This window comes from Watersipora subatra, chromosome 3 (assembly GCF_963576615.1).
Source record: "Watersipora subatra chromosome 3, tzWatSuba1.1, whole genome shotgun sequence".
NCBI lineage: Eukaryota > Metazoa > Bryozoa > Gymnolaemata > Cheilostomatida > Watersiporidae > Watersipora > Watersipora subatra.
Window position 1 is genome coordinate 64,380,643 of NC_088710.1, and position 13,877 is coordinate 64,394,519.

Here is a 13,877-nt window from a genome sequence, read left to right on the forward strand (position 1 = left end):
AAAAGGAGGCTCTGGCCATGTGTTGGGCAGCAGAAAAGTTCTACTACTATCTAGCTGGCCGCGACTTCAAAATCGAAACAGACCACAAACCTCTGGTATCGATTATGGCGGAGAAAGAACTGTTCAAACTCCCAATTCGTGTTCAGAGATTTCGTTTGCGCATGATGCGGTTTTTGTATGATGTCACATACATCTCTGGAAAAAAGTTGATAGTTGCTGATGCTTTGAGCAGAGCTCCAGCAGGAACAGAAAAAGCGTCAGAACCGGAGCCGTTACTCATTCAGGAAATGATGGAAGAGCTTCCAATATCTCGAACCAGAAGAGAGCTACTCAAAGTTGCCCTTTCAACAGACCCCACAGCCAATCAATTAATGAGGTATATTCAAGAGGGTTGGCCAAACTACCGTGATCTGCCTCAATATCTGAAAAAGTACAATTCCTTCAAAGAGGAGTTGACTGTTGTGGGAGGATTGCTGTTTTATTACAACAGATTGTATATTCCCTTGAGTGAACGAGAGAGGGTCCTGCAGGACATTCACAGGGGGCATCTGGGGGAGAACCGCTGCCTCAGAAAAGCCCAGAGTACGATTTGGTGGCCAGGGATGTCTCAGGACATCAGAGAAATGGTTAAGCTCTGCAACACATGCATTCGGTTTAGGAAAGTACCCACTGAGCCATTGATCCCTACTCCTCTCCCAGAGAGACCCTGGTGGCAGCTTGCAATGGACTTCTGTGCCGTTGATGAAAGAGGTGATGAGTATTTGGTTATTAGTGACTACTATAGCCGGTTCATGATTGCTGAAAAGTTTCCCCGAGCCACTGCTGCAGAGATGTGCAGAACTGTCAACAAGGTCATATGTACATTAGGGGTACACAACGGTCCACAGTTCATTTCTGAAAACTTCGCTCAGCTAATGAAGAAATGGGACATTATTCATCGAACCAGTTCCCCTAGAAACCCCCAAGCAAATGGTCATGCAGAGAGAGTGGTGCAAACATTCAAGAAGCTTGTGGCCAAAAACGTTGAGATTGAATCTGCTGTTATGTGCTATAATGACAGTCCTTTGCAGAATGGCTATACCCCTGCCCAGCTGCTCATGGGAAGAGGGTTGAATTCAATGGGATATCTCGTCAACAGTCCAGTAGATGTAAAGAAGTTTCGCGCTTATGAAGCTGACTACAGAGGTAGGCAGGCTCATACTTTCAATCAACGGCACAGGGCGGTTGAACGGGACCAAATGCCTGTCGGAACTCGGGTGGTTCTCAACGACCCCTCAGCCAAACCATTGAGAGCTGTTGTGATGGCGTCCTCTGGCAGAGAAGTTGCGCTGAAGACTGACAATGGAGCCATGCTGCGCAGGAACAGAAAACTAGTGCAAGCTGATAAACCTATTGAGTCGTCCCCATCTGATGAGAAATGTATATCAAGAGAAGATAGCGCTCATCCTACACTGAACACTAGAAGTGAAGCGAGCACCAGTCAGGTAACCATGTTACCTAGGAGAGAGAACTCGACAGATACCGGACCTCGGCAGGCGCCTGTGCCAAATGCACCTGCTTCCGAACCTCTGCAGTTACAGACTCCTCAAGTGAATAGGACCATTGAGCGGTCACCTCCCTCGAAAAGCGGTTGTTCTCCGCAGGCACCGACTGCGGCTCCCACTAGGAAGCGCAAAGAGAGTAAGGGATCAACCAATCTCAGTCTTCAGTCTCAGCCAGCACTCATCCCCTCTAATACTCATCGTCAGGGTGTACAGACCCATCAGACACGGGCCGGGAGAATTGTAAAACCTCCAGATAAACTCAACCTGTAATGGGTTATTCTTTGTTTTGTAAATATTGTCTGTCTTTATACCCACTGACGTTCATGTGGCTAACATTGTTATTCTACTAATTTCGAGTTTTGTTCCCCCCATGATGCGGCGACGTCTTTAAAGATTTGCATAAATCTTGAGGGGAAGGTGTAAGGTAATACCGCACAGGAATTACGATCTGTATTTACGACATCACGGGCGGGGGAGATCAAGGACAAAGGAAGGAAGGGGATGTTTCCGGTGGAGGGAGATCGGCTGGAGAAAAGGGAGGACCGGAGGCTACGACGAGAGCGGGACTATTCTGGGCGCGGTTCACGGAGGAGGAGCAACTGACGTACGCATAATCAAGTAAGATCATATAGCTTCATAGTGATCACTTTTACAACTCTTACTTGAGAGCAGCAATATCGGATGAATAAGTGAATTATCGTGCATCATTTACACGAGTTTAATTCCATCAGCAATTTTCTAGTGTGAACATAATGTGAACACAAGTAAGGAGTATGCGGGGCGAACGTTTTCAAGTGGTGTCCCTGGATTGTGTCCAACATACCATGTATAGGTTGTGCAGAAAGAATTAAAAAGTAGTGTAAAATATCTATATATTGGTAAATTAAATAAAGCTGCACCATATATAATTCACATTACACATTCCATCAATTGAGTCATATACAGGCCTGCCAACCCAAGAGTGGGGCAATGCGTGAGATTTGGTTTTGGGGCAATTGATGTATCAATGATAGTATATATAAAATTGTGGAAATTGGGGCAAAAATCTCACACATTTCCATTTTTTCTTTGGGGTGATTGCGTGAGTCTCACGCCCAATGCGTGAGAGTTGGCAGGTATGGTCATATAAGCGATTTTATAGTACATACATTAAACCCAGCCTAATTAAAAGCATTATTAGCTATATGGAAATTAAGCAAATATGGAAATATTTACTTCACTCACTTGAAGGCCCTTCGAGCACTATCACTTGAAGATCTACTAGACATTCTAACTCATTCAAAATACAAGAAAGAAAACTGCTAGCTTTTAAACGGGAATCCCATCCTGATCGCACTCTTTGACGAGAAAGGCTTCAGGTGACCATTTTGTTGCTTTAGTTTATGTCGTATGTGGGTACTGGCGTCGTATTTGTTAATAATCTGAGAAAATGCATTGCAGGCATGTTGAATGTCGCAAAACTGGAATAGAATAATTAAAATGACGGATGTTTATGATATAAATATAAATTATCAGTGACAGAAGCTGTTGATTTAGGGCTGCTCTTCCGAACTTGAAACATCCTCGGAAAAAGCTAAGCAAACCGCGTTAATAGTTGGAGAAAAGCCTTGAAGTGAAACAGTATATCTAGTTCGCGTAGTGACTCGTTATTTTAGTTTACGGATTATATTACAAATAAAAGGAACTGCAATAACAGCAGTGCGATATATATATCTAACGTTATTTTTAAGATTTTTTAAAATTACCTGATCATTCAACGAAAGGCCATTAAAGGCTATGAAAGGATCATTAAATATAAAAATGGAAAACATACAATTCCCATTAAAACAAATAACAAAAGATACTAATATTTAAACAAACATTTGCTTTTATAAAACTAATACTAAAATATATTCATGAATTGTACGTGAAATATATATTTATATAGGTATTTAGTTCAAAAGCAAGCCGCAGACGCGTGATATCAAATTTTTTTGCCGCTAATCCTTCGAAGAAATGACAAAGCATAGAAGAATGAGGTTTTCAGTATTATTATGTACATGGCTAAAACATTCTTGCCTATCAAAGTTTCATTATTAGCAAAAAAGTCACTGCCTATATACTATGTAGCACAGCGTGTAAAGAACTAGATGTGATCCTAGTTTCCTGTTTAAATTGGTTGTGACAGTTGTATACTAAAATAATAAAACAGGCAAAAGGAAATCATCCTAGAAGGCCTATTAAAGGACCACCTGTTTTTCTGAGCAAAAATGTCAAATTGGAATTAATTATCCGAAAGCTATAGGTTAATAACATATTTATCCATCATCTGGGAGCACAGACCAAAATAAGTTTTAGGTTAGTATGTGAGGAATGCTCAAAAAAAGTTTAGGCCAAGCACCTGTATCGACTGTCTTAAATGGCCTGTTGGGAATCTTGTTCATAGCTGGGACTGACTATGAAGTATTGATCTAATGAAGTAGATTAAAGAATGCAGGGAAGAAATAAACATAACAGCTTACAAATTATCAATCATAAATAGGGGCCTTACCATAAGTGGAATGTGAAGCATGTTATGTGAAAAGATTGTGAAACATGAGCAGCCATGCAACTTTTTAGAAAATCTGCTAGGTAAATTCAACTTCATTTCTGTGACAGCTGAACAAGGGTGCAGAGCTCAACTGGCTCAGCAAAGCTTTTTCTGGTGCTTACCACCAACAGCTGTTAAGAGTTACAAACATTACCTGCTATATATGTGACAAGCCAATAATTATTTATGAATCATAACACTGCTGTGAAGAGCAGGTACATGCAGCAAAATAACTTAAAACATGCACCTATCGTATTAAAAATACATAATTATGTAGATTGCTAGGAAATATCAAAAAATATTTTAACATGTTACCTAGAAGGCATTTCCTTAACGTCTTGACAGACTATATAATAGATAGTATTTAGAGCTAACTGAGTCATCCAAAACTAAGCTAATGAGAAAAGTTGTTATAATCTCATTTGAGACTTCTAGCTAAAATAAAACTTTAAAATAGAAATATCTCTTGCTCAAGGAAAACATATTTAAAGACTCTGATGTGTGGGAGCAATAGAGATTTCAACAGTCATAGATGTACTGGGTGCACTAACACATGTTCAATAGAGGAACTTCTGTTTCAGTATTTAAAAGCAGAAACCATAAAGAATACATACTATTACTATCTAACCTCTTTTAATGGTTATTACTCTATTAAATAAAATTTTGCATATCATTTAGGTTTTTAAATTAAGTTTGTTACATACTTTTATTATGACTCATTTGTTTTAATGCTATTTACATGTATAACTACTTGAAGTACTGTAAAGCCTCTATTTAAATGCCATGGGGTTCTATTTTTCAACTCTTCTCCCATAGTGGCGGTCAAATGAAGGTGGCATTAAAATAGAGGCTAGCGTTATATTTTTTAAATAGGTCGTCAGAATTTAGGAAAGATAAATTTAACCCTTTAATCAACTGTTGAAACGAATGTCACCAATATTTTGCATTCTCATTTGGGCATAGGGACATTAACCCTTTTTGATGCAATAAATCTGCTAACTTGTCAAGGATCTCTCAATTAATATGAATTGGGAAGCTGAGAAATACATAACTCTACCAGTTGATATCTATTGCTACAATAACCTGTAATGATATTATAGCCTGTTTCCTGCTCTGCTATTTGTTAGTGCTTTCAATTTTTATTTTATTCTAAATTTGAAGGTGTATTTCCATTTTAAAACTATATTTAACAATGTTGCATAAAAGCTCGTTGCACGCATTGATATGTTTGCTACAGTTTGCAGTCAAAACTGGCTTTTAGTTACTGGAGTTAAGAGCGTCAATCCATTGTGAAATCACATTACTGCTATGATGCCATAAAATAATATGCTGTAAATCTGCAAATTTATAAGTTATATAATAACAATCTATTAAATGCTACAAATGAATATATTTAAGAACACTTGACAAACAAACCATATTTGCAATACATGAAGAAACAAAAATTAACATTTTGGAATGAACTCCCTCTCGCTGTCCAATACCTTGCACAATATCTGCTGACCTCAACTCTTCTTCTGCACTGCTGAACTAGTTGATATTAGCATCCAAACCATTTTTAGAGCAGAGCAAAACTTTTACGCGATGCATTCTATACTAAGTTTTGCTAGTATTATTCCTTGACATACTCAGGGTTCAACTAGCTGTCGAAACCTTCTTGCCAATGTGTCTTATATATGTTATGATTTTTCGAAATCTGAAACCTAATGAGGTTTTTTTTGTTGTAGAAACCTTTATCGATGCAATATGAGCAACCTATGAGAGCCTAATCCAATGTTGTCAGCGATGCTGCCTGGAATAGGCATTTTTGGCACTGGGCCTCTTGCTAGGAATCTGGTAGCTATACTCAAGGTGTGTGGATTTAGTGTGACTGCGGTATGGAGCAGATCATTGAACGATGCTGAGCAATTCTCAAAGGAAATGGATATAGCATTCTTCACAAACAATGTTGATGGTCTTCTGCTCAAACCGGAAGTGCAGTGCATTGTTGTCGCTTGCACACCTCACTTTCAATCACATATGGCTGGAAAAGCAATGGGAATTGGCAAGCATGTGATAGCCACATGGCCTGCTGGCACAACTCAGTTTGAGACCTTGAAAATGGTGAAACGTTCTTTATATTATCCTAGTCTCTTCACGATGATGTGTCACGGTTTACGCTTTTTACCTGCCTATAAGCTCATGCGACAAAATATTAGAGACGGGTGCATCGGAAAGCTGTATTTATTTGAGGTGAAGGTACATGTGCAATCACAGCAGAGCAGTTATAGTTGGCGATGTGACAGCCTCATGGGTGGAGGTGCCCTTTCCTTGCATGGCAGCTACATAATAGATATTATCTCTTACCTCTCCGGAGAACAAGCTATTGCTGTCAATGGCATGATGAAAACTTACAGCCGTTATCTGGATAATGCATCTGGTGTGAGGGAGGTGACATGTGATGACTTCTGCACATTTCAAATGGAGCTGCCGAGTGGAGCAAGTGTTTCGTGCACAATAAATACTCACATGAATGGGTCGACCAGTCATGAGCTGATTGCTGTCGGCTCAAGTGGCAGACTTATTATCAATGATTTGGACTTGTTTCTTCAACTAAATGATCAAAAGGAAGTGACCATCCTGCACAAAGAGAGGCAAAATGAGGACAAAGAACAAAATTTACAACATTCAACAGAGAGCAAATATGTGGAAACAGGTCGGGTTCCTTACATGGCTGGTATGTATTTACCTTGTGTTGGTATATTTTCCAAAAGGATATAAAATTTTCCTTCTAAAAGAGAATTGGTCAATCTCTTACATTTCATTTTACTTGTATTACATCTTCACTGTCAATAGTTTGTTTTATAATGCATATCATTGGCTAAAGGTTTATCAACTTTCCTACAACTTTCTGTATTTGTTTAGAGTTTTCATGCCCTCTTAGGACTAACAACTGATGCTGCACTGATGCAGTTTGTTTGTTAATCTGGCACTCCCTATAATTTTGGTACATGTATTTCAACTTTGACTAATTGCAGGGTTAGAAAAAGCCCTGCGGACTGTGGCTGATGCATTTCAAGCTGTTGAAGCAATGCACGAGTGGAAGGATGAGCTCGTAGCAGAAAAGGCAACATTTGATGATGCTCTTTATGTACAGACTGTTATAGACTCTATCAAGGAGTCCAATAAAAGCAAACGATGGGTAAATGTAAACATTCTTGACGAAGAGCCTGATCCAAACCCTCATCTATCAATTGTGGTGCGCCGTAACGCATTTGCCACTTACTAGTCACTGTCATTCCACTGTTTTCATTATTGTCGAGTCATAATGGTGCTTTTTTGTATAAATCTATGCTTTGCTTGTTTGTTCTAATGATACTTGGTTGTTATATCAGATTTCTATAGTTTTATGTACATTCCAGTGTATATGCGTATGACCACCCTTAGGCAAGCTTATACTATATTGATTGTGCCTACCTGTAGATTATCTTCTCTTGAGCAGTAAAGATTTCTCTTCGTTTCATTTATCTGGTTGTGTAGAATCGTGCGGAGCAATTCAGCTTTAAAGTTGTTATACAATATGATTAATTTTGCTGCAGCATTCTCATAGATTTTTCATGAATGGGCAAGACCTACTGAATTAATTTTTAATGAATAAAAAATACTACATATCTATCTAGCGGTTCGCTAGTTTTAAGTGAACTTGTCACATTGTTACTGGAATGGAGGTGGTACTTACGATATAACTTTTTAATTTAATAGCATTGGTTATTTGATCCCAAATGACTCAAGGATTTCAATGAAAAATGAAACCAAAACAACTCGGGATAAAGTATCCCAGAAGACTTGTACAGAAAGTTGATCATTCCAAAGAAAGATACTGCAGTGAAATAGTTTGTATTATGAATTAAGTGAAGCTGTACACAACACATCGAGAGAACACAGAACTTCTGCAAGTACACACAACAGCACAAATATAATTTAAGTCTCAGTATTGGTTGAATGAACAAAAAATATAGGATATTCTATATTACAGAATGATTTTGATACCGCAAAAATTTTTGTCAATATTCTGATCAATGTAAAACTAGGATTTATGAGATTTTCCCAGGCATAAATAAACGGTATGGCGAATATAAATAGTACACAACAGATTCTATGTTTGTTATATCAACATAATGAGATTATGGTAAGCTTCAACATATATCAGAGCATTTATTCTGTGAGAGAATCTACAGGTCAGCCACACGCTCAAATTCTATTTCTCTCAGAAATAGTAGTTTCAGAGTTATGTCACCCTTAAATAATGAGCTATGGTCTTGATTGTTTGGAGGGGGTCCAACATGACGCTGCCTATTCCATCAGTCCATCATAAACTGTGGCTACCCTAGCAGTTGTCTCCATCTCTTCTTCAGTTCTTTCCTCTGTTGTCGAATCGGCTCTTGTCACACAGATTCGAGAAGGAAGAACCGACTTTAGTCGTTTTCTAGACTCATCATTCATCTCTGGTTCATCACCGTTTTCTTTGACATTGTTCGGTATGAGGATGCTAACAAGGCCTTGAGGTCTATCACGCCGAAACTTCTTAACCATACCTGGCTGGTAGCCAGGATGCCGTTTAACATGCTTGCTCAGATGGTCACTTCTCATGAACCTCTTCTCACATATGGGGCAGATGAAGTTCTTTTCGCCTGTTGCATGAGTAATGAAAAATCAACTAATCGATGCAATATACTAAAAAAGGATATCACAACGAAGCACAGTTTATTGAAAATCATGAAGTGAATTTATTTTCAATCAAGGCATTCAAACTCTTCTCACATCATCACTCTAGTTAATAAGAGTAGTAACGAGCACTCAACTCCGAAAAACTACACAGTGAATATTAAACATTTAAACAGGTTTAGTTATTATCACCCCAATATTTGTTAAGTAAATAAGGGAAAGAGCAAAAATGGTGAATAGTAACACTTTCCATTTGCCAGAAAAGGAATGTAGGCATAAGAATACTACCAGCATAGACTTTAAAAAATCGATGCCACAATGTGAATCCAACTTGAATCTGCGGCAGGTTCACAATGCGCAATCTTAGTTTTTTTTAATGTCCTTTCATACCAATAGAAATTACCTTGAAAAGCCTAACTTTATAAGAATCAAGCTATCCTTTTATAACCCTGGTAGTAGTCAATCTGTGCCACTGTAATTACTTCCACGCAAACTGTTATTATTTTTCATTAGGTGTATAATGAAGTTTGTACAGTCCTTATGCCTATTGCCACACTGCTGAAAATGTGCAGTTGCTAGTAAATGTTCGATTTGCACTCTACTGATGAGTTTATTCTTAGTAAAAATTATAGGCCAAAAAAGCTCAACTAACCTGTATGTGTTCTGAAATGACGTGTCAGTTCATCAGATCTGGCAAAGCGTTTGAAGCAGTGATCCCATCGGCACAAGAATGGTTTCTCACCTAAATATGATACAGATCGATTAAGCCACTACTATCTAGCTGCAAACTTATTATAACTACAATGAAATCTGTCAAACTAGGGTAGATACCTGTATGAGAACGAAGGTGAGCTTTGAGATGAGACGATTTGCCATAACTTCGTGGGCAACCAGCTTGTGGGCAAGGAAAAAGCTTTTTTTTAGTTCGAATTGCAGAAAGTGGATCGTGATTGTTTCTGTTGGCATAAGATTTCATTTGAGTGAGAATAGCGGCAGCATCATGCTCAGATGGTACAGTATCAGAGATTGGTTCATCACGTTCCAAGGTTTCCTGCGGTTGAGATTCTGTGTTGAATGAGAAGTATGTGTGGTCTCTGAGATGACGGGGCGGATAGAGAAATTTTACATGAGGATCTCTACTTAAGCCAGTTCGTTCTTTCTTTTCATTTGTCTGCTTACTTTCTAAGCGAACCTCACCTAAACTGCAGATGGCTTCCACAGCAAGATGTTTGTCTGTTTCTGCTTGTGATATATTTGCTTTATCATGGGATTGAGCAACAACCTCTCTAACTGCATCCAATGTCACATCAGAATCATGTACATCCAATGATAGTGTCAATTTATTATCAACACGTTGCTTCTTGTGCATCGTGCTTTTCGTTTAGGATACTAGAGACGATTGTTTTATGTGTCGTACTATGCAAACATTTGCTAATCGTCTGTAGATGATTTAATCTAAAAAGAAAACATGTTAATGGATGACCTCAAATTTGTGAGAAGAGTAAGATATACTACAGCATTAATGTAGCCTCATTAAAACTGCTATTTCATTGCTTTCTGTGAGCAAATAATATCCATACAAAACTAATAGTGGTTTCTTAATAACTAGCCATAAAGATCTACTAGTAGGCTAAGGTTAATACATTACCAACGTTAAAATTATGCCAATTTCTTGAAAAATTTTGTTTATATTTGCATGTTTTCGACTATTTTCATCGATAGAATTTTCGATTATCAAATATATCTTACTATATATGCGTAACAAGAAAAATTATGAATAGGACGGGGTACATTGAAAACAACGATAAGAACTATATAAAATAATGCCTTTGGAATGACAATCGGAAGACGAAGCCCGTTTCGCTGTATGGCACATAAACCAATGACATCAAACAAAAAAATTCTAAACAACTCTTTTATGACATATGTGTGCCCTATAATATCTACACACGAACGTTCCCATGCAAGGAACATTCACTGATTCGATATGATCGCTTTTTAATGAGTATACCTATATTAAGTCTTAAGCAATGATTACCTTTCTCTGTAAGAAGTTTTCGACATAAGTATTCAATTAATATATTATAAATTTGATACGTTGTAGAACTAACAATCATTAACACAATATATCAACACACAGAATTTATACTACATTCGAGCTTCTCTTTGTGATCTCAGCGAGACAAGATGGGCGTGACTCGCCTACTAACTTGTGTAGCAAACGTCATCAATATTTGTGTGGTTCTTTGAAATTGAAAGCCACAAAGAATGAACACTAAAATTTTGAGCTCGCTCTCTACGAATCGCGAGACGATATGTAAGAGTCCCGTCAATTCGCACTAATGCAACAACTACAGTTATAGCTCACTATTTTCATAACTTACGACGGTAAAATGATAGAGTTTTTTTATATATTATCGTATCCTGCAAATAAATTTATTTAATTATTACCAAAATACAAGTATTTGCGATTCTCAAGTTAAATATTATATGTTGCAAAACGTGATCTACAGTTATGATAAATTTAGAAATGCTGAATTCAATGGATATGCAATTTATTAAAAAATCTTATTGCGGTAATAAGAATCCTGGCTGTATCGGATTCGCTGTTTTGAGTGGTTTAGTGAAATCGTACTATATTATCTTGATAATATTTTAGAAAGCATTGTTGATACGATTTCTACTCACATTTTTACAGTTCTTGTAGAATGCACATATTTGGTGCTAAAACTAGTTATGCACGCTATAGCAGGCAAATGGTTTTTATTTATCTTTAAATTATCTCTAGTGTCAAACGCTCTAATAGTTAGGCTTGAAAGTGTCATTAATCTCTGCACTGCTGTGTGCATATGTACAGTGATAGAAAAAGGTCTGGGTACTCATGAAGTGTCTAGTAGTACTGACACTTTCTTTTCTCGTGGCATATCACTTATCTATTTGTGTTACTTTGTGAAAAACATTGTAAAATATGACTATTGCGTACCACAATAAAGATTGCTCATAATAATCTAAGCACATTCTGATATTACTGCAATATGTATCAAATCGAATCCCAAATATCTAGATTAATACATGCTTTGATTAATAAACACTAGATTAATAAAACACTTTGCATGATGATCAGATTGATACATCTGTTAATTGCTACATAGTACTCTTGGTCTTGGTCTTGGTCAATCGAACCCTAAGACCTCGATCCCCGAGGAAAAAAGGGCCATCATGTACATATCTAGATTTAGTTCAAATGTTTTCAATAAAAGTCAAGTAATATTCGAAGTAAAAACGTGACTATAAAAAGTGCGTTAAAAATTTCCTCGTAGGTCGCGAGAAGTTCTCGGTAAAAAACTGTTATGATAAAATGTTTTGCTGGCTGGAACAGCCCTAGGTACGTCATTGGATACCGATCTGGTATGATGTGAGTGTGTGTCATTGTGTATATTGTTAAAATTATTGACTAAAGACTCATGCACACCGCTGGAGAGAATTTTTATAAGTAAAACCATTCGAGCCGACTTCCGTCTGTTCTTAAGCAATTCCAACCCTAATTTGTCTCTGGCCATAGTTACGCTTTCCACCCCTTTAAGATCCGCAATAAAACGCACAGCGCGCCTCTGGACATTTTCCAGTTGTGTTTCATGTTTTATGAGGTATGGATCCCATACCTCACAAGCGAATTCCAAAACGGGCCTGCACAGACTAAGATATGCAATTTTTTTGACGTTTCTGGGTGCTCCGTGTAATACTCTCCTCAACATCCCTAACCTTTGATATGCTCTAGAGGTAATGTCATCTATGTGTATGTCCCATTTAAAGTCATTAGAGACATTCACTCCCAAGTATTTAAAAGATTCCACAATCTCCAATTCCAGATCTGGTACTAACCAGATTGGGTTGAGATTAACATGGCCATATAATCAGTTTGCAGAGATAAAGAAATTATGTAAAGTGTATGAAAAGTTCAGAGTGTCAACAATCACTAAGTGGGTTTTTAAAATTTTCGAGCATTGCTGTGCACTTTAAAAAGGAGCGCAAACTTGGATTTTTGCATAGCTGTTTTTCAAGCATTAATCAGTAGAAATAGGTAAACCACTGCCATCGACAAGCAACGAGTTATCATCCATCTTCACAAGCAGAGGAAGACTGAGACTGGTTTCTGAGGAGGCAGTGTTTAAGATGGAGTTTACACAGTTGTCAAGCGGCATTAGGAAACTGGAGGCCTTGTAAACGCCTAAGAAGCAGTCGGCCAAGGAACATCGCACAGCGTTATTGGTGTGATTCTCTTTCTCTCTTGCAAACTGACTCATGGCTAGTTTTGAGATCTCCAAAGCCTAGAAGGGAAATAGGGATTCTGCTGCCTATCTGCAGATTACCAGGACATGACTGCTGGAAGATGATGCAAAAAATGTAAAAACTTTTTTTTTATTGAGACAAACTAGAAAAGATCAGAGTGAGCAAAGACTCATCAGTTCTGGAGCTATGCTCACTGGAGGAGAGTTCTGTTATGAGTCCACCTTCACCACCCACAATCACTCTGGCTCTCAATCTTCAATGCCTGCAATGTCTGTGATGTGTGAGGCTGTAGGTTTGTAAATGGATAATGAATGAGAGCAATTATTTGGATGTGTTGAAAGAAAATGTGGAGAAGCAGATCGAGGTCAAGGATTCTTTCAATATGACTATGCGCCCTGCCATCACACAAGCTTTGGGAAATATTAGTTCTGTAAAAAGGAAGTGGAAGCGCCTAGACTGGTCAGTCTGGAGTCCCGACTTCAACCTAATAAAAAACCTATGACAGATGATCAGCCAGAAGCCAGTGAGAGACAGGTCAAAGCTGAAAGCATCTTGGATCAAAGTTATCATCAAGCCATGGAACCACAGTCACCCGAGAGCACTGGAAAAAGCTGGTAAAGAGCATACCAAAGCGCTGCAGGCTGGTGATCAAAGCCAAGCGCGAATCAATTAAATATTGAGACTGTAGACCACTAATTGCACCTTAATGTCTCTACTTAGGGCCGCCAATCTGTGTAAAAGGGTTTTTCTCAAGTATTGAAATAAAACTA

At 38.0% G+C, this 13,877-nt stretch overlaps 3 protein-coding genes across 4 annotated transcripts in view; 1 reads left to right on the forward strand and 2 right to left on the reverse strand.

Annotated features, from left to right (window-relative positions):
- Positions 1-2,906, reverse strand: part of LOC137389815 (nonsense-mediated mRNA decay factor SMG5-like) — a 43,468-nt gene extending 40,562 nt beyond the window's left edge. The window contains exon 1 of the mRNA XM_068075929.1: positions 2,769-2,906. Coding sequence (XP_067932030.1) covers positions 2,769-2,812 — 44 coding nt within the window. The 5' untranslated portion in view covers positions 2,813-2,906. The remainder of the gene's footprint in view (positions 1-2,768) is intronic.
- Positions 2,907-5,839: 2,933 nt separating this feature from the next.
- LOC137392101 (glucose-fructose oxidoreductase domain-containing protein 1-like) lies at positions 5,840-7,767 on the forward strand. The gene is made up of 2 exons (XM_068078725.1): positions 5,840-6,829; positions 7,131-7,767. The coding sequence occupies exons 1-2, from the start codon at positions 5,887-5,889 to the stop codon at positions 7,379-7,381; spliced, it is 1,194 nt and encodes a 397-aa protein (XP_067934826.1). The 5' UTR covers positions 5,840-5,886; the 3' UTR covers positions 7,382-7,767.
- A 213-nt stretch (positions 7,768-7,980) lies between these two features.
- On the reverse strand, positions 7,981-11,014 carry LOC137392102 (uncharacterized). 2 transcript variants are annotated; one of them, XM_068078727.1, is made up of 4 exons: positions 10,956-11,014; positions 9,649-10,272; positions 9,470-9,559; positions 7,981-8,783 (listed from the first exon to the last, which is right to left on the reverse strand). In XM_068078727.1, exons 2-4 carry the CDS (start codon positions 10,184-10,186, stop codon positions 8,446-8,448), a joined length of 966 nt encoding a protein of 321 aa, XP_067934828.1. In that variant the 5' UTR covers positions 10,187-10,272; positions 10,956-11,014; the 3' UTR covers positions 7,981-8,445. The 2 variants fall into 2 exon arrangements, with proteins under 2 accessions (XP_067934828.1, XP_067934827.1); XM_068078726.1 differs by having other exon boundaries at positions 10,856-11,009.
- Positions 11,015-13,877: the final 2,863 nt, after the last annotated feature.